We start from the raw sequence: 13,737 nt of genomic DNA on the forward strand, positions 1-13,737 counted from the left end.
AACAGCAGTGGATGAGTTGACAGTCTGTGAACTGTAAAATACAGCCCATCTCAGATGGCACGTCCCTCCTCGGCCCTGGGGGGTAAGCCCTGGGGCTGGCAATTCTCCCCTCAGGCACCCATGTACTGAGCTTCTTCCACAGACCTGCCCTTACAGCTGCCTCTCCACCTGGAAACTTGTGAGCAGCCACTGCCAGCCAGGGTGGGGCTGTCTCCCTCAGACTGGGGTCCCTGAGGGCAGGGCTGTGTCTCTCTCAGGAGCTTTATGGAAATGGGCTAGTGTTCTCACCTCAAAGCAGGAATTCATCAAACTGCATCCCAGGGTGGCGAAGAGAAAAGGCTGAGGATGGGCCTGGCAGGTCACCTTTGTGACCCTGTCCCTGGGCCAAACAGGCATCTGGCAGGGGAGGGAGGCCCGAGTGTGTGTGTGTGTGTGTGTGTGTGTGTGTGTGTGTGTGTAGGGGAGCAGGTGTTGCTAACTCTGAGGGGTCCATTTTAGGGCAGCAGGGTGACCCGTTGGGTGGAGAGGAATGAGGGGCAGGTGGCCTTGGCTCAGCTCCTGGTCCCTCTGCCCCAGTGCTGCAGGGTCATGTGTACCGGTTCTGCACCGCTGATGGCCTGTGGCTGCACAAGGACAACTCTAGCCGGCCCTGGAGGGACCTGTCCGAGTGCGAGGAGTCCAAGCGAGGGGACCGAGTGAGTTGAGGGGTTCTCAGGGAAAGCAGGGACCTGGGCATCTGGCGAGTTGGTTTGTGGCCATCTGCCCATCACCCTGCCTCTGGGGGCTTTGCAAACCATGCTTTCCAGACAGAGGTGGCGTGTGTTCACCTCTCCGGCCTTAGAACAGGGCCCTGGAAATCCAAGGACCATAGCCATAGGTTATTCTCTTTCTTAGTTCTGGGATCCCCAGTGGGGCTGAGCTGGGGCCCCACCTCTGCCCCTGCCCCATGGGAAAGAAGGATGTGGGAGAGGAGGGTTGTGGGCCGCCCCTGGTGCCCCTGGACAGTGTCTCCCCTGTGTGCACACAGAGCTCTCCGGAGGAGCATCTTCTGTCCCTTTACGTCATCTACACAGTGGGCTATGCGCTCTCCTTCTCCGCGCTGGTCATCGCCTCGGCCATCCTCCTGGGCTTCAGGTAAGGGGGCTGCTTTTAGAGGAGGGGGCAGCAAACCAAGGCAACAATGCAGCAGGTTCCTCTCCTAAGAGATATCCAGGGAGCCCATACCGTAGGCTGTGAGACTGAAAACACAGGCTGTGGCACTGTGTACTTAGTCTAATCTCTACTGTCTAAATGTGTGTGTATAATCCTGCAAAAAAGGAAAAGCAAACACCACCACCACCCCCACACACACGCAGCACATGCCCCACACCTTAACAATGGATGGTAGGAATATGGGACATCCTCTCCAGTGCGCACGTGTATCTTAATTGGAAATTCAGTCTGGTTTTAGACAAGACCTCAAGGGTTTAGAGAATCTGCCCTCTTTGGAGCTTGTCAGCCCCCATGGGCAAGTTCTTCCCTAAGTCTAACCTAGATGAGCCATTCTTTCCAGAGTACCAGGCTCTCCCCCCTCCCTCTGCACTGTGGTCCGGGAGGGCTGGGTTTAAGGGCAGGAGGGATTCTAAAGGCAGGGAGCTCAGGACACCAGCCAGCAGGAACAGCAGAGGTGACATTCCTCCTGCGGTCCCCATAGCTCCTGGCACAGTCAGGGCTGGGCACACAGTCAGTGCTCAGTAAACGTATTCACTCGATGAACATTCTCCCCTTTTATTAGGAAGCATTCAGAGATCTGAAAATCCAGTGCCTGATTCTACAATCACCTGTGTACACAAACTAAAGCCTACCACATGGTTAAGCTTCCCTGGGTAACCCTCCCTGCCCACCCACCAGAGGGAACCCTGAGGGGCTGCTTATAATTCCCATGCATCTCTCTATACTTATACCACATTTGTATCTATAAAAGTATGTAGTGTGAGTTTTGCGTGTTTTTATTGGTGTGTTGGATGTGTTTTTCCACAATGTTATTTTTGGCCCCATGTTGTTTTTGTGAGGTTCATTCATGTTGGTGTAGGTGGTTCTGTTTCATTCATTTAAAAAAAGCCTCCCTTTCTCTCTCTCTCTCTTTATATATATATACACACACACATACACACACACATATAATTTTTTTAATGGAGGTCCTGCAAGGACATCGTGAGTGCTAAGCATGTATTCTACCACTAAGCTAGTCCCCTCCCTTTCCTGGCCATTTTAGTTGTATGCTGTATGATTTTATGTTTATGTTGTATGATATATTATAATTTATTTACTTGTTATCCTTTTAATGGACATTTGAAGTGTTTCTCTTTTTTTTTTTTCTTCTCTGAATTATAAACTTTGCCATGAAGAACACTCTTACCCATGACCCCTTGTGCATTTCTCCAGGGGCGCGTGCCTCTGAGTAGAATTGCCTGGTCTGAACACCACGTGCTATTGCAAATGTATTAGGTGTTGTGAAGTTGCTCTCCAAAGTGGTCATACCAGTTTGCCTTTTCATCATTAATACATGAGAGTTCCCTTCGCTTAACATCCTCACCAATATTTCATATTTTCAGACCTAACTGTTGCTAATCTGAAGTGTGTAAAATATCTCATTACGATTTTAACTTGCATCTCTCCGATTCCTAGAGAGATCTAGTGCTTTTTTATGTGTCATTTTGTGAAGTGCTTGTTTGTAACCTTTGCTTACTTTTTTATTGGCTTTTTGGCTTTTTCTTTTTTGCTTTAGGCATTCCTTATATATTCTGGATAGTAACTCAGGATATAGCATCCCAGTCTGTGGTTTATTTTTTCCACTTTATGGTGTCTTTTATGCACAGACGTCCTTAATTTTAATGGAATAAAATACATCAATGTGTCTGACTTTATTGATAAAATTTACCAATAAGTGTTATCAGTTGATAAAAATTCATTGTTATCAACTGATTAAAAAATTTATCAATTTCTTTTCCAAAGGCCAAATTTCTTTATGGTCTTGTTTAAGAAAACTCTCCTTATCCGAAGGTCATAAGTTTTGCACATCCCTTATGGCTTTTTGGTGAATCTGGAATTTATTTTTGTTTCTAGTGGAAACAAGAGATTTAATTTCCTTTTTCCATATATACATACAATTAATTGCATCAGGACCGTTAATCGACGGCCCACCCTTTCTTTCTCCCTCGGTTTGCAGTGCCTACTCTGCTGTGCGGCAAGGGTCATCTGTACCTGGGTGCGTTTCTGTTGTCTGGGTTTTTTTCCATTGCTCTAGTTATCTGTCCCTTTACCAGTACCGTGGTGCCTTGATTACTCTAGATTCTTTAAAAATCTTGGTTCTCTTATAGCCAGGGCCCCTACATTGTGGTTCTTTAGGAGTAGCTGGATTATTCTTGGCCCTTGGCTCTTCTTTATAAGTTTTTTAAAGTTCCATCAAAAAAAAAAAAAAAAAAAAAAGACCCAACACTGTTGGAATTTTTATTATAGCTATATTGAATGTATCAATTAATGTGAGGATAATTGACAGTTTCAAGATAGTGAGTCTTTCTATCCATGAATCTGGTGTGAATTCCATTAATTTGAGTCATTTGAGTCTTCTTTAATAATTTTAAGCAAGTTTTACTATGTTCGCCATAGAAATCATGCCCATCTTCTGTTAGACTTATTTCTAGGTAGCCTGTTAAAAATAGTGCACATTTGAAATTTACTTTTTGATTGTTGCTGATGTACATAAACATATGCATCATCAACCTTGTTGAATGAACTCTGATTAGTTCTAATAATTTGTGTTGATTCTCTTGGATTTCCTGTGAAGATCATCTACGAATAATGACAATTTTGTGTCTTTATTTCCAATTCATTCATATTCATTTTTCCTTTGCCTTCTTACAGTGGCTAAGATCTGTAGTACAATGTTGAACACATGTGATAGCCTTTAAGACTAGATAATCCTTATTTTGTTCCTGGTTTTAAAGGGAATCCTTCTAAAATTTCTCAGTTAAGAATGATGTTTGCTCCTTGTTTGGGTAGATAGCCCTTATTGGGTTAAGAAAAGCCCTCATAGTTCCAGTTTGCTACATGTTTTTGCATGAGAGGATACTGAAGTTGAATCCAATACTTTGAATTCCTACCATGCGCTTAACCGTAGTCTGCCCCTGTAAGGCAGCCCAGAGGCATGTTAGATGTGGCCTGTCATCAAGAAACCAAACAAGTCCCCAGTGGGGAAAGCAGTCCTCACACGAATCCCTTGGGTTGCACATGACTTTGTAGAAAAGAAGATGCAGCAGAGAAAAGGACAGAATGTGGGTGGGGGTGGGGGTGGCAGTAACCGCACAGCTGATGGCTTCATGGACAGGCAGGACTTGAGCTGGACCCAAAGGATTTTCAAGGCTATGGGGAAGAAGTGTACTCTCAGAGGAAAAAAGACAGAAGCCCAGTCCCAGAGCTGGACACATGCCTGAGGTGTGCTTTAGCCTGAGAACCAGGGGTGGTGGAGCAGAACCGTGGGCCATGGTGCCAGGGAAGGTTCTGCTCTCTCCCCAGACACCTGCACTGTACCCGGAACTACATCCACCTGAACCTGTTTGCCTCCTTCATCCTCCGAGCATTGTCCGTCTTCATCAAGGACGCAGCCCTCAAGTGGATGTACAGCACGGCCGCCCAGCAGCACCAGTGGGATGGTCTTCTCTCCTACCAGGTGTGTGGTGTGTCCAGGGAGGGCCCGAGGAGGGATGGATGGTGAAGGCCGGGCTCCCTCGCCCCACCCAGGCCTGGCTGGTTCTCAGGGAGCTCCCCGGCTGATGGGAGAGGCAGCCCACTCCAGGGAGCCCCCAGTCTAAGAGAGAGACACTGCCCTGCCTTTAGGGAGATCTCAGTATGACTCAGGGGAGTGGTTTTCGCAAACAGACCTGGTATGAATCCCAGCTCTGCCACTTACTAGCTAAATTTTAGGCGAATCGTTTAACTTCTCTGGGCTTCAGGTTTCCCACCTCTAAGGTGATGATGTTTGTTTTTTTCCACCCAGGATAGTGAGGATTCAACAAGCTAAAGCAGGTCAAATTCTTGGCCCTGGCCGCAGCTGGGTGGTGTTAGCTCTCTCATCCTATATGCACCACGGCAGGCTAGCAGCTGAGGCAGGGCCAGGGGGGGAGTGGAGAGAGGCAGAAGCAGAGAGCCGTTGTCCCCTGGAGACCTTTCCTCTGCCCCCAGGACTCTCTGGGCTGCCGCCTGGTCTTCTTGCTCATGCAGTACTGCGTGGCCGCCAATTACTTCTGGCTGCTGGTGGAGGGCGTGTACCTGTACACGCTGCTGGCCCTGTCCGTCTTCTCCGAGCAGCGCGTCTTCAGGCTCTACCTGAGCATAGGCTGGGGTAAGGCCCATTGTGCTTCCTCTCTCCCAGCACCCCGACCTGTGGCATGGGGGATGGGAGACCCTAACCCCCTCCCTTGGAACTGCAGCCTTCAGGCTACCCCCAGGGGTCCAACTTGGTACTCAGAGCCCACTGCTGAGCCAAGGGGCGAGGCCACCAGGGAACCCCCTCCTGGGGACAGGCCTCACTGCCCTTGGGGCTGTCAGGTCATTGTCCAACCCCCTACCTTTGCATCACTCTCCTCCCTTAATAGAAGCAGAGGCCTTCACTCTATCTGGCCAAATACACCACACACACCATTGGCCATCATGACACTGTCCTCAAAGACCCCTGCTCCTAAGACCCTTTGGAGATAGAGCCCCACACCTGGAAATGGAGGGTCCCGGGCCCCAGGTTGGGGGTGAGGGAATCCCTGGGCATGGGGGTTAAGGACCTGTAGCTCTGTCACGTGATGATGAAGAGGGGGGCTCAGAGGAGAGCGGAGTGGGGTGGGGAGGCAGTTGCCGGGAAGCCAGCTGAGGAAAGGGTGGACCCCGGATGTGCCTGGAGCCCAGCTGGAAATGTTCTAGCCAAAAAAGTTTGCCAAGAACCATGTGTCTTTTTTTTTTGCTGGAACACTTCTGGTTGTGCTTCTGCCTTTCGCCACAAGGGATTCTAATGAGAACAGGGGTGGGATGGGGCAGGGACTGAGACCCCCCCACCCCACCCCAGCAGCCCTCGAATCCACCCTGCCACTCCGGAAACTGAGGCAACAGCGCTGCCTCTAGAGGGGCCCACAGAGGTGTCCCCTGGGGTGGAGGAGCAGGCCCTGCCTCTGGGCCTCCTGCTCACTCATTCACTCCTCTCATACCTACATTCCCCTGCCTCGGGCTGCCCCTGACCTAGGGGGACTTCCTGCCTCAGTCACCGCTATGCTCCTCCCTTGAGGCGCCCCTTCCCCTGCTGGCTCCCGCCCCTGAGCCTTTGCAAGGCTGTCCTGGGCCTGCCCGCCTGCTTGGGAAGTGGCCTCAGGTTGCCTGGCCCCTGGCTCTGTGCTCTGTCCTGCCCTCTCAGCCTCCCTGTCCCTGTCCTCACACTTCATCCCTTTTTGTTGGTGCTCCTCAGCTACTTCCTTCCATGTAGCCCTATTGTGGAAAAGTACCTTTAAAGGGGCTTTAGTCAGATCAGTGTCTCGAGGGCACTGAGGCCCAGAGAGGGCAGGGCCTTACAGAGAGCAGACACTGGAATGAGCCCTCCTGCCTCCCAGGCTCTGGGCCCCGTTGCCCACCCTGCACAGTTCTCAGGCCTGCACTGTGTCTCTTTAGTCCCCGAGGGCCCGCCAAGCAAGTTCAGGCCTCTGCACAAGTAGGCAGGTGGGCCTGGGCTCTGCACACAGCTCCCCGCTCCCACCCTTCCTCCCTCCTCCCCCAGGGCCCAACCCCTCCCTTCTTGGCCTTCCTCCCCTCCCAGGCCTCTTCATCCTCCTAGGGGCTGTCAAACCGGCTGTGGGCAGCTGGAGAGCCCTGCAGCTAACTAGGGGTGGGGGTGGAGATAGGCCCTCAAGGGGAGCTCTGGGAATGCAGTCATCTGGGTGGGGGACTCTGTCCATTCTGGGAAATAGCATCAGTGCGGTAGTGTTGTCACCATGGTGACCTGAGGGCAGGAACAATCAAAGACATGGTGTGGTGTGTACAGAGGAGCGTGGGTAGTTAGTGGAGGGTTGTGGGGGTGGGTCACCCAGTGTCCTGGAGGTCTCCGAGTGGGAAATGGGGAAGGGGGTGCCAGCCCTTTCCCATCACCTCCTGCCTCAACTCAGGGCTCAGAATCTGAGAGGGCAGAAGGGCAGGACCTGGGGGACTGCCCCCTTCGCAATCTGAACATCCTTTTCTTGAGGAATTGGGATGGGGAGATCCAGAGAGAGACAGAAGGACAGAGAGAGAGAGATTCACAGAGAGCCCAGGACTCTGTTGTGATGCCAGGAGGCTGAGCCCAAGTTGGGATGCTTGGGGAAAAAACCTTTCAACTTCATATGCAAACGTAAGAATTAAAATTAGAACTCTGACACATGAGGGAGTCCCCAAAAGGCACGTCAGCTTCTGCTGCAGCTCACGGGCAGCGGGTGCCCCCGTAACCCACCACAACCTCCCTTGCACAGGAAGGAGGCAAGTGATGGACGAGGGAATCATTACTTCTTGGAGCCAGTTCTGTGTATCTTATTGGAAGCTTTTTTCCTCCAGCCTGTCTTGTTGATTTTCTAAATGGGAGAAAGATGAAGCCAGCAGGGAGTGTGTAATGTTTGCATGCAGCAGAGCTGTGCCTGCATTTTTAAAGACTTTGTTAAGGAGATGCTGATGAAAGGATGAAGTTCGCCAAGTCCAGCCGATAACATGAGTGAGCTCCCCTGTCCTGGAGCGGGGCCTCAGAGAAAGGACAGCAGCTGGCTGGGGATGTCCAAGACAGAGATTTCTAGCCATGTGTGTGGCTCAGGGAATGGCATGTTCTTGCCTGGACAGCTTGCCTTCTCTCACTCTCACATTGACTTATTCATTCATTCGTTCCGTTCTCACTGGGCATCTTCTCTGTGGCAGGCTCTGTGCTATGTGCTGGGGCTTTTAGAGGCCACTTGTCCCTTGTCCAGTCTCATGAAAGTCTGTTACTAAAGCATCATAGATGCTGAGAGGTCAGGTTTGTGTCAATTCAGTGGCCAAGGTGAGAGAGATCTGATGAAAAATGCTGGTCAGCTGTGAGCTGCTCTGCTTCCTCCATGCCTGTCTGCACCGTCGAGCACAGTAGCTCAGGCATCCGAGCTGCTCGGTACCTGATATTGGGTGGACATCCATGTGTTGAGGATGTGGACGATGGTGACAGGAAAGGCAATGGAATGGGTTCTGCCCTGGAAATGTGCTCCTGGGGGAGACCCCCAAAGCTACACATGCATACGCGTGGACCCCACCACCACAACCACACACACATTGTGTCCACACCCCTTAATTTGCACACTCTCGACCGTTCTCAGACACATGTGTCTCTAACCCTAAGAGAGGCACCAATAGAGACAGGCAGGGAAAGAGCTGGTGCAGAAAGCCATTGAGGGTGGTGCGCATGGGTTTGGGGTTGTGGTCCTGCATTCTAGTCCCACCTATGTCCTCCTGAGCTGCTGATCCATCTCCTCGTCTGTCACGTGAGGATGGACGATCCAATGCTAAGTCAGCCAACATGCACTGAGCTCTCGGGGAGAGCTGGGCGCTGAGGCTCTGAAGACGAATGAGGCTCTACCCTCAAGGAACTGGAAACCATTGCTGTTTCATATCAAACGATCCCACACATAGTGGCTTAAAACAACAATTATATCTCGCAGTTTCTGTGGTCAGGATTCTGAGTTCAGCTGAGTGGTGTGCCTCGGGCTCAGGACCTCTGAGAGAGGGGGCAGTCCAGCTGTCGACCAGGGTTGCTGTCATCTCAGGGCGTAATGGGTTGGAGAGGCCACTTCCAAACTCACTCTCGAGGTTGTTGACGGGAAGCTCAGGTCCAGGCTGGCTGTCGGCCAGGGGCCTCCATTCCTCGTCACTGGGGTCTCTCTGTGGGTGCTCTGAGTGCCCTCATGTCACAGCTGGTGTCCCCCCAGAGCAAGTGATCAGATTGAGAGAGCACCGAAGACAAGCCTTTTATAACCTAATCTCCGAAGTGACACGCCATCACTTCCACTGTGCCTTAGTGGTCACACAGACCAATCTGGATAGAACGTGGACCGCACCAGGGTGTGAATACCAGGGGTGGGGATGGTGGGAGGCCGTCCTGGAGGCTGCCAACCACACCACCAAGCCTCAGCCAAGCGGGAAGTGTTACTGTAGCCATTGTTACTGTGCAGTTAGCTGGGCAGTCAGTGTCAGGACAGGGCCCTTGTCCCTGCTCCAGGCTTCTGCCCAGCTGCGTGCAGGTGTGGGGGTTAGGGAAGTGTGCCTGAAGGGGCTTCTAGGACCTGAAGGCGTTGACTGAGAGGGGCATGTGGATCTCGGCCAGGTGGGTGGCATCAGATAGCCAGCCTCATCCGGCGTGGGGGCCAGCCCTGGCAGAGTGCCCGGCCCACAGGAGAGGGGGCTGTGAGGGCTGTCCCGTAGCCCCAGTGCGGTGGGCAGCCCTCTCTGAGGATGAGGCTGGGGACTGGGATGGGTGTTCCTGCCTCATTCTCCCAAGCACCTAGACCAGTCTAGCTCTTTACCTCTTAGAAAGGGTGGTTTGAGCCAGGGAAGGAGAGGGGCTGGAGGCGGGAGAGTCCCCAGGTAAGGAAGCCTCCAGGTGTGCGTGCAGTGTCTCTGGTCTGCCAGCCCCTCCCCTCTCTCCATTTCCCTCTCTCCTCTCAGGTGTCCCCCTGCTGTTTGTCATCCCCTGGGGCATTGTCAAGTACCTCTACGAGGATGAGGGGTGAGTGTCCTGCTCTAAGGGGCTGAGGGGATGTGCTGAGGGCCCCATCCTCAAACCCCATGCCGATTCCTGGGCCCCCAGGCTGTGCGGCTACCACCTGTTCAGAGAATAAACTGAGGGACTGGGAGCTTAATTTACAAATTTAGTTCTCTAATCCTCCTCCCTTGCTGGATGGTATGATGACAAGGGTGCTGGGTCTGTGGGGTACGTGGTGAGCTCCTGTGGGTTTTTCTATAGTAACTGTGAGTGAAATGCTTGTTACTTTGTGTATGATGCTGAGCACACACAACCAGTGACTGTGACTGTAGGTTCATGGAGGGGCTGTGTGCATCACTCTGAGTGTGTTTGTATATTTAGGACTGTGTGTGTGTGAGACTCCTGGGACTGGTTGTTGGGTAGCTCCTGGTGGCAGTGTTTGTGTGGCTCGGTGTGTATCACTCTGTGTGCCCATATGTACCTGTGTGTCCCTGTGCCTATACTGGGAACTGGGGGCTCTGAGGGGCCAACCAGGCACCTGTGTATGTCTCTCGTCCCGCTCCAGCTGCTGGACCAGGAACTCAAACATGAACTACTGGCTCATCATCCGGCTGCCCATTCTCTTCGCCATCGGGGTGAGTGACACGGTGGGGGTGGGACTTACGGTGGGCCCCGAATGGCGCTGGGGGAAGGGCAGGGGGAAAGTGGGTATCTTGAGAGGGCCCCCAGCCACCCTCCCGCATCTGCCCCACAGGTGAACTTCCTCATCTTTGTCCGGGTCATCTGCATTGTGGTGTCTAAACTGAAGGCCAATCTCATGTGCAAGACAGACACCAAGTGCAGGTGATGTAACTGAGCTGCCTTTGCTGGGCACCCCCAGTTCCTCTCTCTAGCAGAGGCAGATCCTGGGGTGCTGGTCTTGGACCCCAAGCCCTCCCCTCAGCCCCAGACCTGAGCAACTCCTGGGATTCTGGGGCCTCCATGTCTACCTCCTCCTCTCTGGGCAGCCTGTGCCGGGGTACTTGCTGGGGGAGGGGGTCTGTGACCCAGATGCCAGGCCTTGGCAGGGGTTGGGAGCACAGAAAGGAGAAAAGTCCGTGGGAGGGGTCCAGAATGACATCTCTACCCCACCCTCAGGCTTGCCAAGTCCACGCTGACACTTATCCCCCTGCTGGGGACCCATGAGGTCATCTTTGCCTTTGTGATGGATGAGCACGCCCGGGGGATGCTGCGCTTCGTCAAGCTGTTCACAGAGCTCTCCTTCACCTCCTTCCAGGTAATCTTGCTGCTGGGACCTCTCTCCCTTGTCCCTCTGGGACAAAGAAGTCCCAGAGTTGGGGTTGGGGAGAGACCAGCCTGTACCAGGCAGATGGGCAGCCTGAGGCCTGGGGGGAAGTTATGTGGTGGGAGAACAGCCAGAGCTAGAGTCCCAGGTGTCCCGACACCCAAGCCAGTCTTCTCTGTAAACATCTTGGACAAGAAGCCTTCCTGCACGTCACCATGGGCACCCAGCCTGGCATTGCAACTGCTGTCCACTGGGCTGCTACCGGGTGATGGGTACCCTGCCAGATGCTTTACACCCATTGTGTAGTTAATCCTCTTAGAATCCCAGGAGGTGTGCAAGGTTACCCCATTATACAGAGGGGGAAACTGAGGCTCTGAGATGGAAAAATGAGACTGGCCAGGTCACATTGTTTCCAAAGCCAAGACTGAATCCACTAGTGTTAGATGATGCTGAGCAGGGCGAGTGTCAGTGGAGGTGTGAAAATGTGAGAAACTGGCCCCAGCTCCTGGAGAGGCTTATGGAATGGCCACGAGCATGTGCGCACGCGCACACACCCACACATCCCAGTTCTGGAGCACCGGGCTGCTGAGTGAACCAGTAGGGCTGGGCAGGGAAAATTCCCTGTGATCAGAGGTGGTGTCCTTTCTCGGGTCAGGAGAGGGTGGTTGAAGAGCTTCTGCAGTTTCTGAGCGAGGTGCCTTCTTGTTCCTCTAGAAAGGAAAGGAGAAAAAACCCACCACCCGCATTTCTGGGTCTGCCTGGGCTGCTCAGTCTAAGGAAGGGGATGTTGGCGTTACAGCCTGTAGGGGCTTCAGACTAGGGCCTGCCTGCAGGGTGCCTGCCTCCCGCTTCCTCCTGCTGACGTGTCTCTTGTTTCCAGGGGCTGATGGTGGCCATCCTGTACTGCTTTGTCAACAATGAGGTAAGGCCTGAGGAGGGATGTGGGGGCCCTGGTGGGCCACTACCATTGGCCATTCTGGAATTGTGCAGTGAGGATTCCCAGCAGTCTTTTCAGCTGAAACCCCAACCCACCCACTGACACACTTGAGTTGAGAAGGCATCTTATCCATGTATTGTTTCCTGTGTGTGGGTCTCTCCATCTCTCTCTCTCTCTCTCACACACACACACGTGTGCAGGCATGCCCTAACCATATATGAGCTTGGGGGCCATCCTGGCAGGTAGGCTCCAGGCCATCTCAGCTTCACTCAGTGCAGAGAAAGTTCTTTTAAGGGATGGCATGTGGCCATGCCAGGCATCTTGCTGGGCTTAGCTAGATGGATGACAGCTCTGCAGGAGAAGAGGGGTGTTTGCACAGGGATGGATGGGGCATTGGCAGTGAGCCGACTACCTACAGCAGCTGGCAGTCTTGGGAGTGAGAGCCCAGGCCCCAGACACTCTGGCATGGAGAGGCCTGGGGGCAGGGGTTGGGGGCATCAGATAAGCTCTGGGAAGCAAGTGTGTGGTAACACCTCCTGGAAGAGCACTCCCAACACCCTAGGCTGGCTGTGCAGGTTCTAGCAGCCCATCTAGGGGACCAGAATCGCATGCCAGCTCACACAGCACTGCCACAAGCCCTCAAGTGACTGGGGCTCTGCAGTGTTACTTGGATTTGCATCTTTCTGCCCCAGCAAACTGGTCCCCAAGCATCAGCCCTCTTGAGAGGGCTTTTCCTGCTGGGGAGGGCTGAGCCCATCATAGCCGGGATTCTGGATGGCTGAACTCACTAGGGCCATACCCACTGTGGGTTGGGACCAGTTCCTGGATGGGATTAGTTCAAATCCAGGCTGAGAAGCCTTGGTCTGCAGTCTCCTCCTCACCGCTGCTACTAGTTCAGCTTCATTCTCCCCTTCCCCTCTTCTTCCCACATGAGGCACTGGGGTCTGGGCCAAAGCCCTTGGGGACTTTAGAAGGGTCTTGTGTGGACACTATGAGGGGTGTGCTGTCCCTCTTCTCAGTGGTCCAAGCTGAAATTGGGAGTTCTCTAAAGTCAAGACTCTCTTCTTCTCTCACCCATCTTCCATCTCCCCGCATCTCTCTGTCACTCCTTCTCTTCCATTAAATAAGAAAGTGATGGACTGTGGAAGGTACTCAGCTGCGTCACAGAGTTTAGAGATGGAAGAGACCAATTAGATCATCAAGCCAGAGTCTCTCCCGAGAAGAGGCAGAAAATAGGAGACAACAATAAACAATTTTATTGGGATATTAATTTAGGTGCCTAAAGGCCTTGCCTTGTATCTCTTAATATAATGCAGTGGATTTTTTCCCTTCCCTACTAATGTAATAATGGGGCCATTCTGTGGGCAGTTGCTTTGCATGATGACTTTTGCTCCCCTCCTTTTCCCATGGAAGGTCCAGATGGAGTTTCGTAAGAGCTGGGAGCGTTGGCGGCTTGAGCACCTGCACACCCAGAGGGACAGCAGCATGAAGCCCTTCAAGTGTCCCACCAGCAGCCTGAGCTGCGGGGGCACTGTGGGGAGCAGTGTGTATGCAGCCTCCTGCCAGGCCTCCTGCAGCTGACTCGACGTGATCTCCCTGGTGGCCATCCCAGGTGGGAGAGACTGTCCCCGGGGACCGGGGTGGGGTGAGGGAGTGACACAGGTGCGCGTGTGCGCGCGCACACGCACACGCACACACACACACACACACACACACACACACACACACACACACACACACACACTTCCACGCTTTCCC

At 52.9% G+C, this 13,737-nt stretch overlaps 1 protein-coding gene across 2 annotated transcripts in view; it reads left to right on the plus strand.

Moving 5' to 3' along the window:
* Positions 1-13,737, plus strand: part of GLP1R (glucagon like peptide 1 receptor) — a 31,922-nt gene that overhangs the window by 13,139 nt on the left and 5,046 nt on the right. For both annotated transcript variants that reach the window (XM_074348645.1, XM_074348646.1), the window contains exons 4-13: positions 577-695; positions 1,028-1,134; positions 4,555-4,708; positions 5,221-5,380; positions 9,721-9,781; positions 10,323-10,392; positions 10,512-10,600; positions 10,895-11,033; positions 11,923-11,964; positions 13,393-13,591. In XM_074348645.1, coding sequence (XP_074204746.1) covers positions 577-695; positions 1,028-1,134; positions 4,555-4,708; positions 5,221-5,380; positions 9,721-9,781; positions 10,323-10,392; positions 10,512-10,600; positions 10,895-11,033; positions 11,923-11,964; positions 13,393-13,560 — 1,109 coding nt within the window. In that variant the 3' untranslated portion in view covers positions 13,561-13,591. The remainder of the gene's footprint in view (positions 1-576; positions 696-1,027; positions 1,135-4,554; positions 4,709-5,220; positions 5,381-9,720; positions 9,782-10,322; positions 10,393-10,511; positions 10,601-10,894; positions 11,034-11,922; positions 11,965-13,392; positions 13,592-13,737) is intronic.

The sequence above is a fragment of the Camelus bactrianus genome, chromosome 20, assembly GCF_048773025.1.
Source record: "Camelus bactrianus isolate YW-2024 breed Bactrian camel chromosome 20, ASM4877302v1, whole genome shotgun sequence".
In the NCBI taxonomy this organism is placed as follows: Eukaryota; Metazoa; Chordata; class Mammalia; order Artiodactyla; family Camelidae; genus Camelus; species Camelus bactrianus.